At 51.1% G+C, this 18,776-nt stretch overlaps 1 protein-coding gene across 1 annotated transcript; it reads left to right on the plus strand.

Annotated features, from left to right (window-relative positions):
• The first annotated feature begins 12,377 nt into the window (after positions 1–12,377).
• LOC121834420 (Fanconi anemia group J protein-like) lies at positions 12,378–14,416 on the plus strand. The gene is made up of 3 exons (XM_042288108.1): positions 12,378–12,839; positions 12,993–13,046; positions 13,338–14,416. Exons 1-3 carry the CDS (start codon positions 12,378–12,380, stop codon positions 14,292–14,294), a joined length of 1,473 nt encoding a protein of 490 aa, XP_042144042.1. The 3' UTR covers positions 14,295–14,416.
• Positions 14,417–18,776: the final 4,360 nt, after the last annotated feature.

Raw genomic sequence — 18,776 nt, forward strand, 5'->3', positions numbered from 1 at the left:
CGGCCAAAAGAAGCAGGTATGCGCTGGACGTGTCTGCCACACTGATTCGGAGGGGGGGGTCTATCCAGCGGCCTTGACGTAGGGCGCACTTGACGTCACTCCCTACGTCACCTCCGTTTTCGGAGGCCCAGAAACGAGACTGGAGATGGTTTAGTTTCGGTTTCTTTACTTCTTTCATCGGCACATAAATACGCGTCATAAATGTCTACAAAAAATTGGGCGGCATGCTATGTTCCCAAGAAGCATTAAAACACCACTTAAAAAAATTAAATAAAATCGTCTTCATTGTCCCTCGGAGATGCACCACGGGACAAAACCAACGTAACTGAAACTGAGTTGGCGACAAGACGACAGCGGCCATACACGCCATTCGTGCAGATCAGGAAAAACAGCAACGTCGCTACAATAAGAAGCGGTGCAGCGCTTCGACCTTTGAGCCCGGAGACATCGTCGTGGTGGAGAGAGAATCACTTCCTATATAGGACATTCAAGAAAGCTTTTAAAAAGGTTTTAAGGTCCCTACGTAGTAACGGAGAAGCTTCCAAATGACACATATCGTATAGAGGACATTCCGGGCCAATCACTTAGCGTTTCTACACGTCTACGGCCCCGATTGACAAGATGAAGCGTTACTATGCCTTCGACTTAGACAACGAACCCGATCATGACGACTGCGAAGACGAAGAAGACAATTGAGGCAATTTTTCATAGGATAGCCGAGTGTTAGCATCCTGCTGAGCACGAGAGCTCAGAGAGAGACGAGGACGACGGTGAGCACCTGCGAAACATGCAACGATACGAACGTTAAAAGCTCTGTACATATAAAATGCTTTCTACCTTTTGACAACTGCGTATTTGACGACTAACACAAGGGCATATTTTTTCACGCGCTCACGCTTAGCTACTCATAAGGTAAGGCAAAGAATAGTGGTCCGTGACTCTGTTTATTCAAAATAGCACTGGGTGGCAAAATATTTGCAAATGTTACGTAGTCGAACACATTTCCCCACGTTCCGAGCCGTCGATATGTGCCCGCACGTCGTGATATTTCAGTAATTCCTTTTCTTCAAAATTAGAAAATGATAGTTTCGACGTTCAGTTTTAGTTAACTACGAAAAAACATTCCATTTCTATTATATGGTGAGACATACGGAGGCGTAATCAAATAAAAACGCAGCCTTACCAATGCTGCCTCAGCGCGCCGCTAACGTGTATAAGTGCCGCAGCGCCATCTACTTTTTCCCTGGCGAAGTGCCACGCCTGAGCCGGCGCGCTCGCCACACTTCTCCTTGTAGCCACTGTACCCGGGGTCCCGAGTGAAAGATCGCAAAAGAGAGCGACAGAACACGAGAGAAAGAAAGCAACGTTTCCAGCTGAAGGACGGCAGTCGCAATGGTGAACGCGAAGAGTGAAAACTCTCAGCAATATAAACAGTGATAATTTAACGTTGTAAACTAAATTATGAGCTATTTTAACGCATCATCACGAACCAGCGCAAGTAGACAGTTAGTCAAAATCCAAACACACAAAAAAATACACTCACACAGCGCTGAACTATCAACTGAATTGTATTTCAAACTTCCTCTTCTTCGACCCCAAGGAATAGGTTGTCAAGGAAGAAAAGGGGAGACAAGGCAAATGGGGGAAGGCAAAAGAAAAAGAAAAGGAAAACAGATGAATAGAAGACAAAGAAAAGGAAAATAAAGGAGAATAATACTAATGCACCAGAGTCCAAGAGTTACAAAAAATACAAAAATAATTACAAAATTAATCACGCACAGGTATAAACCAGGTGATATGCCGGCCTACTGTCGACTACACTCTCGGCGTAAATAGTTTGAGTGATGCAAAATGTCCAAGAGTTACAGAAATTAGTTGTTAAATAATATAAGATGTAAACAAAAATCAGTGGTTATACTGGCTTACCGTGTACATTTTCGGGACGCATCATGCGAAACACTTCCATCGAGGGACTAGTCCCGGTCGGCGGATCATTGTCCTTGAGAAACTCGTACACGTCGATGGGCACGTCCCCGCTCGAAAACTCCTTTCCCGTGGTGGAATAGACGAGTTTCCCGTAAAGTCTAAACACGACGTCCGCGTCGTAGTCGTGCTTCCTCAGGAGCTCGGCTGCCACCAGTTCTCGCCACAAGTGCTTGCCCACCCAGGTGTTTGCGGCGCGCGCAATCGCACGCAGCACAACCTCGGAGGCCTCGTTCCCGGCCGATACTCTGCCTTCGCGCCTCTCCAGAAAACCAAACACGTCCGCGTGCTTGTCCAAGAGCCGCTCGGCTATCGCGGTAGTCTTTTCGATCACGGTGGTCCACAGATCCATGTCGTGAAACACCGACCCGTAATCCAAATTGTCTTTTGAAGAAGTTTCTCTAAATACGGAGCTCATTGCGTCTTCTTCCGTTTCGGCGTCGCACACGAGCTCAAACAGTTTCACCGCCGCGTCTCCGTGTGCGAGTTTGGCCGCGAGGCTCGGATGGACGCGCTCGCTCCAGTCTGTTACCGGGATCCGTTCGCGAGGCATCCGCCCGACTCTCTTGATCAGGCCGGCCCAATCCAGCCTGTAGTTTTCAAACGTGGACACCGCCTCACGGTATCGCTCGAACAGCCCTAACAACCTACGCTCGTCCTTCCGCAACTCGTTTATAAATTCGATCACGGTAGGGTTCAGTTCGCAAACCATGCCCTCGGCCAGCACGGTGGCCATGAGTTTAACGTCGATCCAATCGTTTCGGTAATTGAAGGCCCGAGAATGAGAGGTCATCATGGTGTCGTACTCTTCTTTCGAATAATACTCGCGCATCCGCCGAAAAAACCACTCGCAGACGGTGGACCGCTTCGCGAATGTCTTGCCCGCTTCCACGACCCTGACGAGAAAGTACTCGTCCAGGTCGGGGTGATCGTCCACGTAATTCAAGAGCGGAACGTTGGACCGAGCGTCCTTCAGGGTCTTCTCCATTATTTCGCACACCAGGGCGGCCAGCTCGTGGTTGCCCGCCGCCAACAGAGCGTACTTGCGAAGAATCTCAACGTCTCTCTGATGTGGCGGCGGGGGGAAGCGCCCAAAGAACACGTTTAGAGCCGTCTGTGTCTTTTCAATCGTGCGAACGCAAGCGACGTGCGCGAGAAGAAACCTCATACTGTCGACCGCGTCTCTGACATTTGCGAACGTTTTGGCAAAGGCACTCGGGTCGCACGACTCGCCCAGTTTGGCTCGAATCTTTGCCAGGGCCTCGGCCGCGTGTAGAACCCTGCCTCTGTAATCGGCGTCCGAGAGCACCACTTGCTTGACGACGCGATAATACAGACTACACAATTCCGGAGGAAACACGCCGAGTATCTCGTTGTACAAGTTCTTTACCGACGACACCGTTTTGAGGAGTTGCACTATCTCGGCCGTGTTGTAACCTCTTTCCGTGGCCAGAGTGGACAGCCACTCTTTGGGCGACCGCGTTCCGCGCGTCGTCTCCAACGCCGCGTCGTATCCAAATACCCCGTGGCGGTCTTCCGTGTAGTCGCTACCAACTCCCGTCAGAAAACCCCAGTGCTCTCCGAACGTAGTCAGGCGGCCCACTTCTTCGATCACGGTCCGCGTCCTATTCAAGCTTTCTCTGATCTTGTCTTCCAGTTCTGACAACTGCGATTTATTTAACGCACCGGTACGCACGATTGCGGCCCTGAGGTTCTCGTTGTCGATGGTCGCGTCCAGAGGCACGGGCGATATTCGCTCCTTGGCTCTGCGCATGTGATCGATGGCATCGTCCGTAAATACCTTACGAACGTGTGCCTCGTAAGCCGCCAACGAACACACCAGGGTCTCGGCGTGAGGCACGTACACTTCGGCTAGAGACTCCTTCGACACCGTTCTGCCGTCGCGCATTGCCTCGAATTCGTCGTAGAGGCCGGCCTGCGCGCTAACCGCGTTCAACGTCTTGGCGAATGGCATACAGTCGCGCTGGTAGTAGTAGTTGGTCAGGTGGTTGGGAAAATCTCTCCCGACCGCAAACGCCGCAGACAACACGGCCCGATGCTTTTCAAAGAGAGCGGCCCCTTCGCGTATCCTGTCGGCGATTCTAGCGAGTGTCGCTCCAAACTCGGCCAACTCGTCGGACGCCACTCTGCCTAGGACGTCCTTGGAGGCTCGCAAAAACTCTTGGTCCGCTTCGAGGGATCTGACTCGCGCGCTAGTTTGGGGCACCACGGCTAGGATCTCTCGCCTAGACTCCACGTGCGTCTCGTACTCTGCGTCGTAGATACGGTAGTGCTTTGAGACTCGTTCGTAAGACGCCACGGCCTCGTTCAACTCCCCAGTGGTGTTCAAGTCTAGGCTTTGGACAAGAGACGCGAGGGAATTTTTGACACAAGCATCGTAAAAGGCCAGAAACACTTTATATTCGCGAGCGTTGGCGACTCCCGACTGGATTCCGCCCGATTCAAAGTCCGGGTGTCGCGAAATGTAGTCGATAACGCGAGATGGAAGTCGAACGCATATCCTCTGTCGTTCGCTCTTTAGAAAACGCAAGACTCGTCCGACCTCCCTCAACCGATCCAACAACTGTTGCGCGTCTTTGAAGGAAACGAGCGTGTTGTTTTGCGCCCGGTTGCGCAGGCGTTTGTACTCTTTTAAGTCCTCGTCAAATTTTGTCAAGCCGTTCTTCTTTAACTCGTCCACCGCGTCGGCAATTTCTCGGTCGGACTTGGCCACCCCTATCACGCGCTCGTTCGCCTTCACTATCCCTTCGAGTCTAGATAGGTCGATCCATAACGTCTCGAATAAAGAATCTAGAAACTCGATCCTATCACCACTCTGCAAAGACGCGTGTTTCTTTAGGTAGACGTCGATCCATTCGAGCAGGTCCTTCTCTCGTAGAGCCAAAAAATCTAGAGTTTGTTTCTGGGCACCGTATTGCAGGGCGACTGGTTTCCAATCGCGCACGTACAAGGCGTCCCGCACGTTTTCAAAGACTCGCATCCTGGCTTCCTTCTCAAAGAGAACCTTTACATAGTCGCCCGTGTGCCGGAGTGCGTCTGCGTCCATAGTCGCGAGCGCGTCGGGAGAAGCTATCGCTTCCAACACCCCCGTCGTCCCGTCATCCGAGTCGGCGTACGCCCTGGCCAGCGGATCGGTTCTCCTCACGCTCTCCGCGTAAGGCGTCAGGTGCGACTCTATCGCATGAGTCACCTCCTTGGTTTCTCGCACCATTGTCGCTACGAATCGGGCCATCTCGGTAAAGTCGCGCGTACTCTGTTGCACGTCGAGGTCGTCCGTAGAGGTGCGTCGGCCCAATACGTCCGTGAGGAAAATATACTTTTTGGTCCGCGCAATCCGAGCTCGCAACACATTTTCCTCGAACGGCGTCCCGATTCCACGTATGGGCGCGACAATCTCCCTCTCGATGATCGCCCTGCGATCCTTCAAAAATTGCATCTCGGTCGCGTACGCCTCGCCATCGCTCTCGTCGCACACGTATCTGGGCAGGACCCAGTTTGAGTACCAATCGTCGAATCCCGACCTCGAAGATGCAGCCAACGGAGCGTCCGAGTTCGGCCACCGGGCCGCGGCGGATCGTGCCGACAAAGAAGAAGATAGGAAGACGAACAAGTCTCGAGTAAACGGCTTGCTTCTCTTTTCAATCAATAAAGATTTTATTCGCAGAGACTCGTTCCATGCGTCCACCTTACTCTTGACGGCGCGGGCCGAACGCAGCGTCGACAAGACGCTAAACACTGTGCCAACGACGGGCTCCGCGTTTAGGTTAGGACAGGTGTCGATGTCAGTGTCTGCTTTCGCGGATCGCAACGCTTCCCTCGTCGCGTCCAATTCCGCCAATAATTTCGAATACAACTTCAAATCCCTTTCCAGGTGCAAGTGCCGATACTCTACCGCAGCTGCGTCGTCTTCCTTTAGGTCCGACATTGAATTGCCCAGCGATTCGTCCGAGTAGATTCTGGTCACTAACTTTGCGGGCGATTCGTCTTCGGCGCGACGGTGCGCGAGGATGGACTCGTAGATTGCTACGTATTCCCGAGCCAGAGACGCGCGCTTGTGTTGTACCTTGTCCTTCAGACGAACAATTTCTTTCCGACAAGATTCCCACGTCGCGGCAGGCAAGGGGCGGTGCAAGCCCTCCCTGTACGCTCGCCTGACGGCGACAAAGTCGGAATTGGCAGCCGCCTCGTACGCCTCGGCGCGAGGTTCCGTGATCAAACGTTCGGCGTCCAGAGCCGACGAAATGTCTAGCGTCTTTTTGCGATCTTCGTACGCCGCGACGAGAGACCGACTCGCCTTTTCCCAGTCTACCCGAGAGTCGAAGACTCCCTCCAGCCACTTTGGATACGAGACGGTCTCCGTGTCAAATACAGTCTTCGGCACGTCAGGTGCATCTGTAATGTCCCACAGTTTGAGCTGCTTCACTATTCCGAATATCTTGTACTTTTCAAAGACTTTGTACATTGCCAGGTAGTTTTTGGCGTCCCTACACATGTTCAATAGCTCGGAAACGAAGCTTCGAGTCAGGTCGGCGTGATGACGCTTAATCAGGTCTTTTTGCGACATTGTCGTCAATTCGATTCGCTTTAGAAAATCGAGCACTCTCGCGTTATCGCCTCGCTGCGGCCAGGGAGAAAGCTTCAGGTCCCGCGTTAGCCTTTCGACGTGTCGAAAGCAGTCCATCAAGTCCGTTTCTTGGCCCAGAGCCTCGTATATTTCGGCCTTTCGCCGAACGTAGGCCGCTCTCTTTGCGTGGGCGTTTGCGATCCTGTCCCAGGGAAAGGTGGCCACAACGTCGATGGCGCCTTCGCGTATTATCCTGGCGAGGCAATCGTCTTCTCCGGTAACGCCGTCCTCGTACTGACGAACGTACGCTCCGTCCGGAGAGTCCATGCCCCAGTCACGCAGAGACTCTCTGTAGCGCTTTTCGTTTTCCACCAACTCTCTAATCTTGGCGACTTTCTCGGTCACGGTGGCCAGCGTGTCCTTTGGCGAGATCATTTCCGTGTTTAGCCACTTGGCGTAATTCCGACCGGCACGTTCGATCGCCTTACGTACCTCTTCCGATCCGTGCACTTTGAGATTTTCGACTCGGGTCAGGTCGGGAAACTCTTTGCGGACCGCGTCGACCATCTGCGCGTAGGCGGCGTGGCACGCCAGCCACGCCTCTAGCTCTGGTCTCAGGTCCGTCTCGTCGGCGAAACCGAGAAAGAGACGCTCCCTAAAAGTTTCCAGAACTGTGTCCTCTAGCCGTAGAAATCGGCGGTCCACGCACTTTTCCGCGTATTTGGCCTCGCGCAAAAACTCGAAAAACTCGACCGTCACTCTTTCGCGCAAGAGCCTCCACATGGCGTCGTAAGATTTTGCGACGAGTTTGCGAGCGACGTCGGCGTCCTCGTTCGCCACGGTCCAGCGGATAAATTCGATTTTCCAGTCGTCGTCGTCTTCCGCATCGACCATCTTCAGCAGACTCGACACCTTGAATCTAGACAGTTTGGAAGAGACGGCGCTTTGCGAAACGCGCAAGGTGCCGACGAGATTGCGCAGGTAGACCCTCACTCGAGCTTCCAGACTAAACTGCTTGGTCTTCCAGTACGCCGTTCGCGCCGCGTGCAACAGCTCGGTGATTTGCGCGACCCCGAGGTCTCGATGCAGCTCCCAATAGTTTTCGCCATTTGCCGATCTCGTCGAAAAGAGATTGTTTACGCTTTCGCGCGACGCCTCGGTGGACGGAAAAAAGGAAGCGCGGTGCTTGCCCCACGTCGCGACGTGTTTCACGTACTCCTTGTTCGCCTCTATCAGTGTAGCGACCGCCGACCGAGCTCGCCTCACAATCTCCGAGTGCCGCTCGAAATTCTCGTGCGCCTTTCGAATGCGATCAAACTCCACCGTCGCTACAATGTCGTGCGGGGCTTTGATTTTGTCCAACAAATCCTTGTCGAAACCTTCGTACTCGCCAAAGGCGACTGGGTCCTTTTCGTGCGTCTGCGGGTATCTATCGATGGGTCCGCTCATTCCCCACTCGCGGATCTTATCTCTACGTTCGCGCTCCGTAGTCATTAGGGATTTGAGTTCGGAAACATTTTTGCGCAGCGTCTGCAAGTTACACTTCGACTGGCTAATTATCTTTTCGATCCATAGTTCGGGCGCAGCGTTCATGGTGGCCAGGATCGCGTCGTTCCAAGTCTTTAGGTTTGGTACGCTCGAAGGCAGTTTCACGAGCGGAGGGGCACTAAGCAGGCCGCTGTCACCGAGAAACTTTCTCATGTTTCCGTAGTCTCTGTGGCGTTCCTGTACGAGCCGATAGAGTCTATCGAAATCGTCTTTGGGAAACTTTGACTTGAGACGCACTTTCCACTCGTACAAACCTTTGGAGGTGGCGCGAGCAAACAGAGACGCGGCGTCGGCCTCGTCAAACATACATTTGCCGTGCCTCGCGATTAAAGGATAGTAAGGTCCCAATTTTTCCATTTTTTCATCGACGTCGCCGCTATCGCCCACGCCAGCGAGGAGTAGTCGTCGTAACTCGTTCAGGTGCGGTTTCAATCGCTCAAATTTTTCGTAGAGCACCTTCCAGTCGACGTCGATCAAGGCCTTCCTAATGTCCTCCTCGTCGTTCTCCAGCCAGCGCTTTCTCAAGACGGCGTCCTTGCGAACGGCACCGAGGTCCCTAGCAAATTCTCTCAGGAGATCCTCTAGGCTCCGAAACTTGGCGTAATGTGCCAATAGTGACGTTATGAAGGCGCTACCGTCCTGCAAATACTCGTCAGATTTAATCTTGTTAAACAAGTCCCTCGTCTCTTCCTCTTCGCAGACTTTGTGCGCGGCCGGATGGGTCACCGCCCAGACGAGCGCGTCCCTATGTTTGTGCTCCGTGTAGTTCTTCAAAATCTTTTCGAACGCGTCTAGTATGGCCTGCAACTCGGTCGGCGACAGCGTAGGTGCGGAGAGAAAGACGAACCGCTTGACGTTGTCAATCTTTGCGATTTCGCCAACGGCTTTCAAGAGTTCCGGAGAAAACTTTTCGTCGATAAAGGTCTGGGCATATTCAACCTTGGCTTTCAACTCGGCGTAAATGCGAAGAGTCTGACCTTCCTCGGCGGCGACCCAGCGAACGAGCGCCGCGTCCCACTGCGGCGTGCCCGCGGCATCGAAAACGGCCCGGAGCAGTGGATCGAACGCTGGATGCTGGCTAGACCACGAAGAGTGCCGCGTGACTTTCTTGCACCACTCTTCGAAGAGTCGCTTAAACTTTAGAACGGAATCCTGCCAGATCTGGGACTGGTATCGCTCGAGCACAGAGTTGTACTTTTTAAACGTATTGGTTTTAACGTCGTAGTACATTCCGCCGCTAATGCCGTACAAGTACTTGTCCACGGCATCTAGGTCGTACACGTCCAAGTCGTACAAATTACTAAGCATGTCGTCGCCAGCAAATTCCACGCCCAACGCCTCGGGGTACTGCTTTATCACGTCCCTGGTCCTGACTGTGTACATGAATTCGCCCAGGACGTTGTTTGGGTCCTTATACATTCTGTAGATCAAGTGTTTGAGGGCCGGGATGACTACGTTGCGCAGAAACCCGGGCTTGTATTTCTCGCTGGCCAGCGAATTGACCTTGGACTGAATGCTCTTGAGATAGAGTGTGTAGGAAAAGACCAAGTCTATGGCTCGCATCGGATCGTACAACGCCGTTCGAGTGTCGTTAGCGTGGTTCGCCATAATGTAATCAAACACGCGATTGGCCGTGTCGCCGTAGTCTTTGTAACGGGTAGTTTCGACACCAGCGTTAGAGTACAGCGCGTAGTAAAAATCTTTAAAGTAGTCGTCGACTCTACTTTCCAACCTTGCCTCAAACCCTATCGGAATGGCTTTCAAAGGTTTGAACAAGAGATTGTCGGTGGTCATTTTTTTATTTCAGCTACAGAAACACGTTTTCGCCTTTAGCGCGTTTATTTCTATAATAGGTCATTGCCGCGTAAGTCACGACTCCCGCTGTGGCCAGGACGGCAACTCCACCGACGACGTACAGCCAACCGCTTCCTTCGTCTTCCGCTGCAACAGTATGATACGGCGTCTTGGCGACGTCCGACACTTTTTCGTTGCGCGTCGTTTCTTTAGGAAGAGCCGAATCTCGAAGAGACGGTATCGCGTCGTCCGACCGTCGTCTCTTGGCCGCCTCCGCCGCAGTCTGAGGGGACGTTTGGGCGACGCCCGACTCCTTCTCTTTGGGCGTCGTTTCCCTAGGAGGAGCCGAATCCCGATGAGACGGTATCGCGTCGTCCGACCGCCGTCTATTGGCCGCCTCCGCCGCAGTCTGAGCTGATGTTTGGGCGACGCTCGACTCCTTCTCCATGGGCGTCCTTTCCTTAGGAGGAGGGGGAGGAGGAGGAGGAGTCGACGGCGACTCGTTCGTGCTATCCCGAAGAGACGGTCTAGCGTCGTCCGAAAGTCGTCTCTTGGTACCGACACCCCTCAGCTTCGAGTTGTAGCTGGAAATTAAAGACTCGACGCCGACATAGTCCAGACCGTTGTCGTAAAAGGTCTCGATCAGGCTGTCTACGTCGTGAAGGTCGGCGTCGTACAGCTTTTTTTCCTCGGTCTTCATGACCACCTCGACGCCGGCATCTTTCAGTCTGTCTCGCGTGTACACCGTGGCCAGGAACTTGCCGAGTAGATTGTTCTGATCTCTGTACATTCTGACGATGACGTGTTTTAAGGCTGGCACGGCCACCTTCTCGTGTTCGGCCTTGAGCTCGTTGGACCTCTTAAAGTAAAGAAGAAACGCGGTGTATTCGTTAATCACGTCGTTCATTCGGGTCACGTCGTTAAATAGACCAAGTATAACGTTGCGATACTTGGCCACGATGTAATCGTACGCGGCTTTCATTATCTCTCTGTCGGTCCTGTACCCCGTGTGCGCCCCGGCTCTATCGTACAAGTCTTTAATGTGCACTCGCAAATAGTCGTCCATCGACTTTTCGAGTCGTTCTTCAAACTGAGAAGGAGGCTTCTTGAGTATAACGTTATTCTTATTAGACATTGTTAGGTGTTTTGTATTAGTCCTGGACGACAGCCGTAATCTTTGATGTTGTATTCGGAAAGAGCTCGGGTCACGTCATCTACAAAAAGCGTCTTGCGGTGTTGCATCTGGGCGTAGACGACGGCCTTTCCGACGACCTCGGTGACGAATCTATCGACCTCGAATTGCATGTTACCGTACACGTTCTCTGATATGCGATCGATCTCCATCTCCTTGGCCAATCGACGCAATTCGTTCTTACAGAGAACGTCGTCCACGGCAGTCGTTGGCTGTCGACTGTCCAATTGCTGCTTCTTCTTATTCTTGGCTACCGTCCTCTTTTGCCGGGTCACGTTGTTTGAGGCGTTTTTTATGCGCGCCATATTCTCACCATCCATCTCCTCTAACGATATAAGCGGGAAACTTCAGTTTTTTATTTGAAATCGACGTTACAATCATGTTACGCGTATACTACGACAACCTGGCAAACACCATCGCGACCGGACTTCGAAATCCCGGCGACTCCAGCGTCTTTGTCGACTTTCTCTACGCCTTGGAGACTATGCACGCGGCGACGATCCTTCTCGTCGGCCGCCCCTTCATGACGGTAGGCGCAGTGCTGCATCGATTCCATAGCCGCACGAAAAACAGATACAGACTCAACGTGTACGTCTACATGAGACTGGTTCGGACGGAAGTCTGGTACCTCAAGACGGCCTGTCGATACATCGACTTTCGCCTCTACCGCGACGACGCAAGCGCCCTCGGTTCGGTGATCTGCGACTACACGTTCGAAAGCGGTCGAGTGTACGCGAACGCGACCGCCTTTCGCTACGAAGAGGCCAGCAAGATTCTGTGTCTGACTCTGACCGACTCTCTCACCTTCTTTGTGGCCTGCGTTCGCAAGTTGAGTTACCTGCTTGACATGCCTCCCGATCGAGTCGTTTGCAGCGTCGTCGAGCCACGCACCGTGAAAAACGCCAGAGTGCATCGAGATTTTATGAGCCTGTACGAGAGCGTAGATCCGAGGTACTTTAGAGTTTGCGATTACCTTGACTGGTTGTGTAGGTATCCTTTGTTTGGGCAATAAAAATTAAAAAAAACCGTGCACGTTGAGTTTTCGTCTCAATCTCCTCGCGTAAGCATGAGTAACGACGTAGATATGACCAAGGTCGAAGAAGAAGAAGAAGAAGAAGAATGGATAGTGTTAGACGAATGGAACGATGGCGATGATGAAAAAGAGGAGGGAGAGATTACGGACGACGAGGTCAACCACTCCGCTCAGACTATTTATAGTTCCGAAGACGAGACGAACGATCGGTATAATCGTTTCAAAAACGAACGTTGGCGGGTATGGAAGAGGCGCCCCGCTACCGGCTCGTACTACCGGGCGACCGGATACCTTACCCCGTACAAGTGGACGTCTTTGAAACAATGTTGCGCGGATTCGGAGAAAAAGCCAACGTCATGATAGAAGCTCCTACCGGATCGGGCAAGACAATGGCCATGCTCGGAGCCGTTTGCGAATGGATAACGACACGACCCAGCGGCAAAATCTACCTCTGCTCTAGAACGCACCAACAGCTCGACCAAATGGTAGCGGTGGCCAAGGCGTTCATCGGAGACGCCGCGCACATTTCTCGTCTCGTCGGCAAGGACCGAGTCTGCCTCTTGGAACGGGAAGTCCACAGCGGTAACGTGCCCCAACTCTGCAGTCAACACAGGGCCTCGTCGACGTGCCGATTCTACCGCAATTGGAAAGAGCAGCATGGACCAGAGACGCGTTTGCCCGACGTTAGGGACATCGAGGACTTGGTGGAGAGTTGTGCTGCAAACGATATCTGCCCCTACTACGTCAACGAACAGTACTACGTAGCCAGGTCGAAAATAGTGCTGGCTCCCTACAACTACTTGATCGATCCCTTCGTCCGTAGCACGCTCAACATCAATCTCAGCGGCGCGATTCTGATCCTCGACGAGGCGCACAACATTGAAACGTTTTGTAGAGACGCCATGTCCCTACAAGTGTCCAGATCGCAGCTTCAGACGTACGCACGACGATTTTCTCGCTACGTCGAGCTTCGCGAATTCTTCGAGGGGCTCCTGGCCATGATGAACGACGTTGGATATGCGATTGTTCGCGGCGATGATCTCCTGGCCAAGACGAGACGCTACCTCAAGACGGACAACGTGAGCCTGGGTCAAGTCGTGAGTCCCTTAACGTCTCGACATCCTTTGTCCGACCGGTTAAACACCACGTTGATTGACCGCATCGTCACTCAGTTTTACTACCCCGAGATATTTGGTGCCCAAGGCTTTGCAATGTTTGTCGTCCAGGGTCGCGAGTCGCCAGAACTCAGGATGACCTGCATGGACTCGAGTTACGCCATGAAGTCTGTGTCGTCGTGCACGCACTCTATCGTCCTGGCCTCGGGGACTCTGAGTCCGATGTCGTCGTACGAAAAGGAATTGGGCGTCTTCTTTACTCACAAGGTGTCCGCCAAGGAACACGTCGTGTCCAAGCGTCACGTCTTTGTCCGTAGGATCTCGCATTCGCTCAAGGGTGACAAAGAGTTTTACATGAATTACAGCGCATGCCAGAACGAAGAGCTACTCAAGGCCGTAGGTTCCGTCGTCTACGAGTCGACCAAGATCCTGAAGAAAAATGTCGGCGAAACAAAGGCTGGCGTCCTGTGCTTCTTCCCTTCTTACAAGCTACTTCAGACCTGTCCAGACGTGTGGCGCAAAGTGCCTCTATGGCCCAAGTTGGTCAAGGTGGTCGGCGGGCATCTGTTTCTGGAAGATTCTGAAAACTCGGACCTCTTGTTCGATAGGTACAAGACTGCGTTGATTGACGGAGAGCCCGGCACGGTGGCCCTGTTTCTAGTCGTGCACAGAGGCAAAATGAGCGAAGGCGTCGACTTCTCCGATTCGCTGGCTCGACTCGTCGTAACCGTGGGGTTACCCTATCCGTCGTATCACAGTCCGGACGTAAAGGTCAAGGTCGAGTTTAACCGCAGCAGGGGCGGAGACGGGGACGAATGGTATAAAACGCAGGCGATGCGAGCGGTTAACCAGTCCGTGGGACGCTGCGTACGTCACGTGAACGACTGGGGGGCCGTCCTATTGCTCGACAGTAGGTATTTTAGACCCGACGTTTGGAGCGATTTATCGCATTGGGTCCAGGTCTGCGAAGACGAGTCGTCCACCTTCAAAGACACGAAGAAATCTTTGCTCGAGATAAACTCGTTTTTGAACGGTCGTCTATGAAAATGCACATCCTCAGTTTGCACACGTATCTGCGCGAACACAGATACACGGCTAGCCGACAGGGCTACGCTTACTGGTATTGCACGATTCGCGACGCTACTATTGCTCCTACACCAGCTGCTTCGGTCAACAGCGATCCCGTTTCGACCGACCAGGCTCCAACACGAGTCGCTACTGTTCCATCGGACAAGCGGGGACCGTCCGACAAGCCTATACTCGAATCGTGCACGTGCGAGACTGCTCCTACACCAGCTGCTTCGGTCAACAGCGATCCCGTTTCGGCCGACCAGGCTCCAGTACGAGTCGCTACTCTTCCACTGGACAAGCGGGGACTGTCTGACAAGACTATACTCGAATGGTGCGTGATTGAATACGCCAATACTCTACCGTCGGTAGAAGAATTTCAAACGAGATACAACCTGTGGACTGGTGGAAGGGACAAGTTCGACGCAGGAGTGTTGAAAAACTTTATGACTGCGCCGATACCTCCCTCTTCGGACGAATATGACACCTACGTTAGAGAAGTGGAGATTGCCATGGAGAAGCTGGGCATATATTTTACTCCGACAATCGTCTCAAACCTCATGGAATTGTACGAAAGATTGCACGGACTGTCGGACGCAGACACGCGCGAGCTGGTGTTGCACTTTTGGAGAAAGCCCAAGGCCACCGAGTGGATTCTCGTCGAGATTCTTCTCTATTGCATAAAGGTGGGCGTCGGTGTCTACGACATCGTTGACGGGCATCTCGACTGGATTCGAGGCGAGATCCGGAACGACATGCTGCGCAACATTCGAGACCAGTTGAGTGCGTCTTTCGACCCGGACAACGTGCAGCGAGACAAGTTGGAGAAGGACATTCTCGCGTACCGAAGAGACCTGCGAAGACTCTCTCGACAAGTGTGCGTCAACACGGACCACGAGTTTACGCACGAGTTTATTGCACCACTCTCTGGACATTGCGAAAACTACGTGCCGGGCAAGAAAGGCCGATGGTATCTATGGTCTTAATAAAATACGTACGAATGATTGTCGAAGGTGTTTCTTTGGAAGCTCTGTACTCGCGTTTGAGCGAAATTGATTGATTGATTGATTGATTGGGGTTTTTTGGCGCATCAGCAACTAAGGCTATATTGCGCCAAGCTTATACTATTGCAATTCGGGTTTAAGAAGAGGAAAGAGCTATTGTAGCGAAATGTATGATAAAACCATGAACATGAATGTGTATAAGTGTAAACAATATGACAATGAGTATAGGATAGAAAGTAAAATCACAGTCGGTGTAGAAGGCCGATATCTGTGAGGAAATTAAAAACACAACTATATGGAATGAGCGGTTCGTCACCTAGTAGTAAGGCAAGGTGTAGTGGAATGTGTTCTTTATAAAGCAGTGAGTAGTGTTTATACCGGCATTGGTCATACATAGGGCATTCAATGAGTATGTGCATAATACTTAGAGGTAGGTTGCAGTGCACACATTCAGGGGCCTCCTCCCCGCTCAAGAGGTGTCCATGTGTAAGACGAGTATGACCGATTCGTAGCCTACACAGTACGACTTCGTAAAAGCGCTCCCGATGTCGGGCGCTCTCCCACTCGCCTAGAAGAGGTTTGATTGCATGTAGTTTGTTGCCGGTTTCGCCGTTCCACTGCAGCTGCCACTTTGCTTTGATGCAACGTTTCAGATAATTGTGGTAATCTTTGTAGGGTATTTGGTGTGTGTCAATTTCTCTATCATTAGCAGAACTGGCTGCACTATCAGCTGCTTCATTTCCAGGAATGCCAACATGGCTAGGAACCCAGCATAAGACTATGTCAAAATTTTTCGTTGCAGCCAGGATTATCTTGTACTTTAACTCAGAAACCAGTGGGTTTTTTACACGGTTCATTGATGCGACAGCCTTCAGAGAGCTTAAAGAGTCGGTGTAGATTACAGCGTGAGAAAGGCGTTTTTTGATTATGTAATCAACAGCTAACAACAAACCATAAAGCTCTGCTGTTAGTATAGAGGCTTTTGAATTTATTCTCTTCACCTGATTTACCGATGGTCCCACCATAGCACAGCCTACTACGGAGTCTTTTTTTGTCCCGTCTGTATAAAAACTGGCATACTTGTGATATTTGGTCTGAAGCTCAAAGAAGTTCTGCCTTATGACTTCCTGTGGAACATTCTTTTTGTTATACTTGGTCAGTGTAAGGTCGCAATGTATCTGGCAGTTGTTCCATGGAGCTATTTCCGGAGGGTATTGGACCAACTGAGGCTTTGCATCCATCCCAACGGATTGTGCTGCAGTATTATTCCTCATAGAAAAAGGGGGGACTGTGGAAGGTTTGTTTTCAAATGTGCGTTGGAACTTGATCGTCTCAATATTATCTCGAACGGGGTGCTCCGCGACCGAGCGAACCCTGACAGAGTACATAAAACCCAGGGAAAACCTCCTATACTCAAGGGACAATTCGTTTGCTTCCGCGTAAAGGCTAAGCACTGGGGAGGTATGAAATGCACCAATAGCCAGTCGCAGTCCTTGATGATGAATAGGATCTAACATCTTTAGAACTGATGCCCGAGCAGAGTTATAGACAATACAACCATAATCAAGCTGGGAGCGAATGACTGAGTGATAGATACGCAGCAGACACAGTCGGTCCGAGCCCCATGATGCATGTGACAAGACCTTAAGGATGTTTAGAGATTTAAGGCACTTGAGTTTTAATCTCTTAATGTGTGGAACGAAAGTCAACTTGGAATCGAACACAAGGCCCAAAAACTTGTGCTCATTTTTTACAACAATAGGAGAACCATACATGTTCAAAGACGGTTCCTGAAGAGCACCACGTCGACGAGAAAAGTTGACACAAGCTGTTTTTTCGGGAGAAAATTTAAACCCATTCGTATCGGCCCATCTGACCAAATTATTGACCGCAAGTTGAACGCGACGTTCACAAATTGAGAGATTACAGGATGAAACGGAGATCTGGAGATCATCAACATATAAGGAATATTGCACCGAAGGAGGAATTACACGGCCAATGGAATTAAGTTTGACGATAAAAAGAGTGACACTCAGTACACCCCCCTGAGGGACTCCATTCTCCTGTAAAAACTCCCTCGAGAGAGTTTTTCCCAGCCTCACGCGGAACGTACGGTGCTGCAGGTAACTCTGTATGGCACTCAACATTCGGCCACGGAAACCAAGATCGAATAAATATTGCAGAATGCCGTAACGCCAGGCTGTGTCGTATGTTTTTCCAAATCAAAGAAGATGGAGAGACACTGTTGTCTGTTGACAAACGCCTCACGTACGAAGGTCTCAAAGCGGACGAGATGATCGACAGTGGACCGTGCTGACCGAAAGCCACACTGGAACTTATCAAGGCAGCTGTTTCGTTCTAGAAAAAACATGAGTCTCTTATTAATCATCCTTTCTAATGTCTTGGAAAGACAGCTAGTTAGAGCTATTGGTCTGTAGCTAGATGCACAAGAGGGATCTTTGCCGGGCTTAAGCACTGGTACAACCACAGCGGTCTTCCAGGAGGACGGAAAGTGGCCCTCGAGCCAAATTCTATTAAAAAGGTACAAAATTATCTCCATAGTGGATGGATGAAGATGTTCGAGCATTTGATAATGAATACCATCTGGTCCAGGGGCAGTTTGTTTGGAACCAAGAAGTGCCATTTGAAGTTCGTCTAATGTAAATAGAGTGTTGTAGGGTTCGTGCGTGCCACCTGATGTGATAACAGCTTTTTTTTCTGCATTGATCTTGTATCGCTGGAACGTTAAGGTGTAATGTTCCGAACTGGAGACATACTCGAAGTGTTCACCGAGGATGTTGGCCTGTTCCTCAAGGCTTGCAGAACAAACTCCATTCCGACTCAAGAGTGGGACAGTGAATGCCCGGTAAGAGCCGTCAATTTTATGTACGCGATCCCAGACTTCCTTTGCAGATACAGAGCTGTTAATTGAAGAAGCGTACCCTCTAAAACGTTTTTTCTTAGCATGCCTTCTAATCCACCTCGCCTGGGACCTTTTTCTCTTAAATTCAATAAGATTGTGTGTTGTAGGGTAGCGCCTAAATATACCCCACGCTCGATTTTGTTCTTTTTTGGCCAAACGGCAATCTTTGTTCCACCAGGGCTTTGGTCTCCTGGGCAGATGCGAGGACGTCATGGGGATGGAGAGAATGGCAGCTTGTAAAATGTGCTGAGTGATATGTTGAGTGGCTTTATTGATATCAAGATCGTCAAGTGATGTGCATGCAAAAAGAGATGATTCTTTAAAGGTAGGCCAGTTGGCATTTTCGAATTTCCAACGAGGACAGCGTGTTGGGACTGTCATGGGAAGATGGTTAAATTCTAAGATGATGAGAAAGTGGTCACTTCCATAAGGATTCGGTATGACCTTCCATGAAAGCAATGGGAATAATGATGGGTGACAAATAGATAGGTCAATGGAAGTGAAAGTGTGAGTTGCTGAGCTAAAATATGT

The sequence above is a fragment of the Ixodes scapularis genome, unplaced genomic scaffold (genome assembly GCF_016920785.2).
Source record: "Ixodes scapularis isolate PalLabHiFi unplaced genomic scaffold, ASM1692078v2 ptg001158l_1___fragment_1__unscaffolded, whole genome shotgun sequence".
NCBI classification, from domain to species: domain Eukaryota; kingdom Metazoa; phylum Arthropoda; class Arachnida; order Ixodida; family Ixodidae; genus Ixodes; species Ixodes scapularis.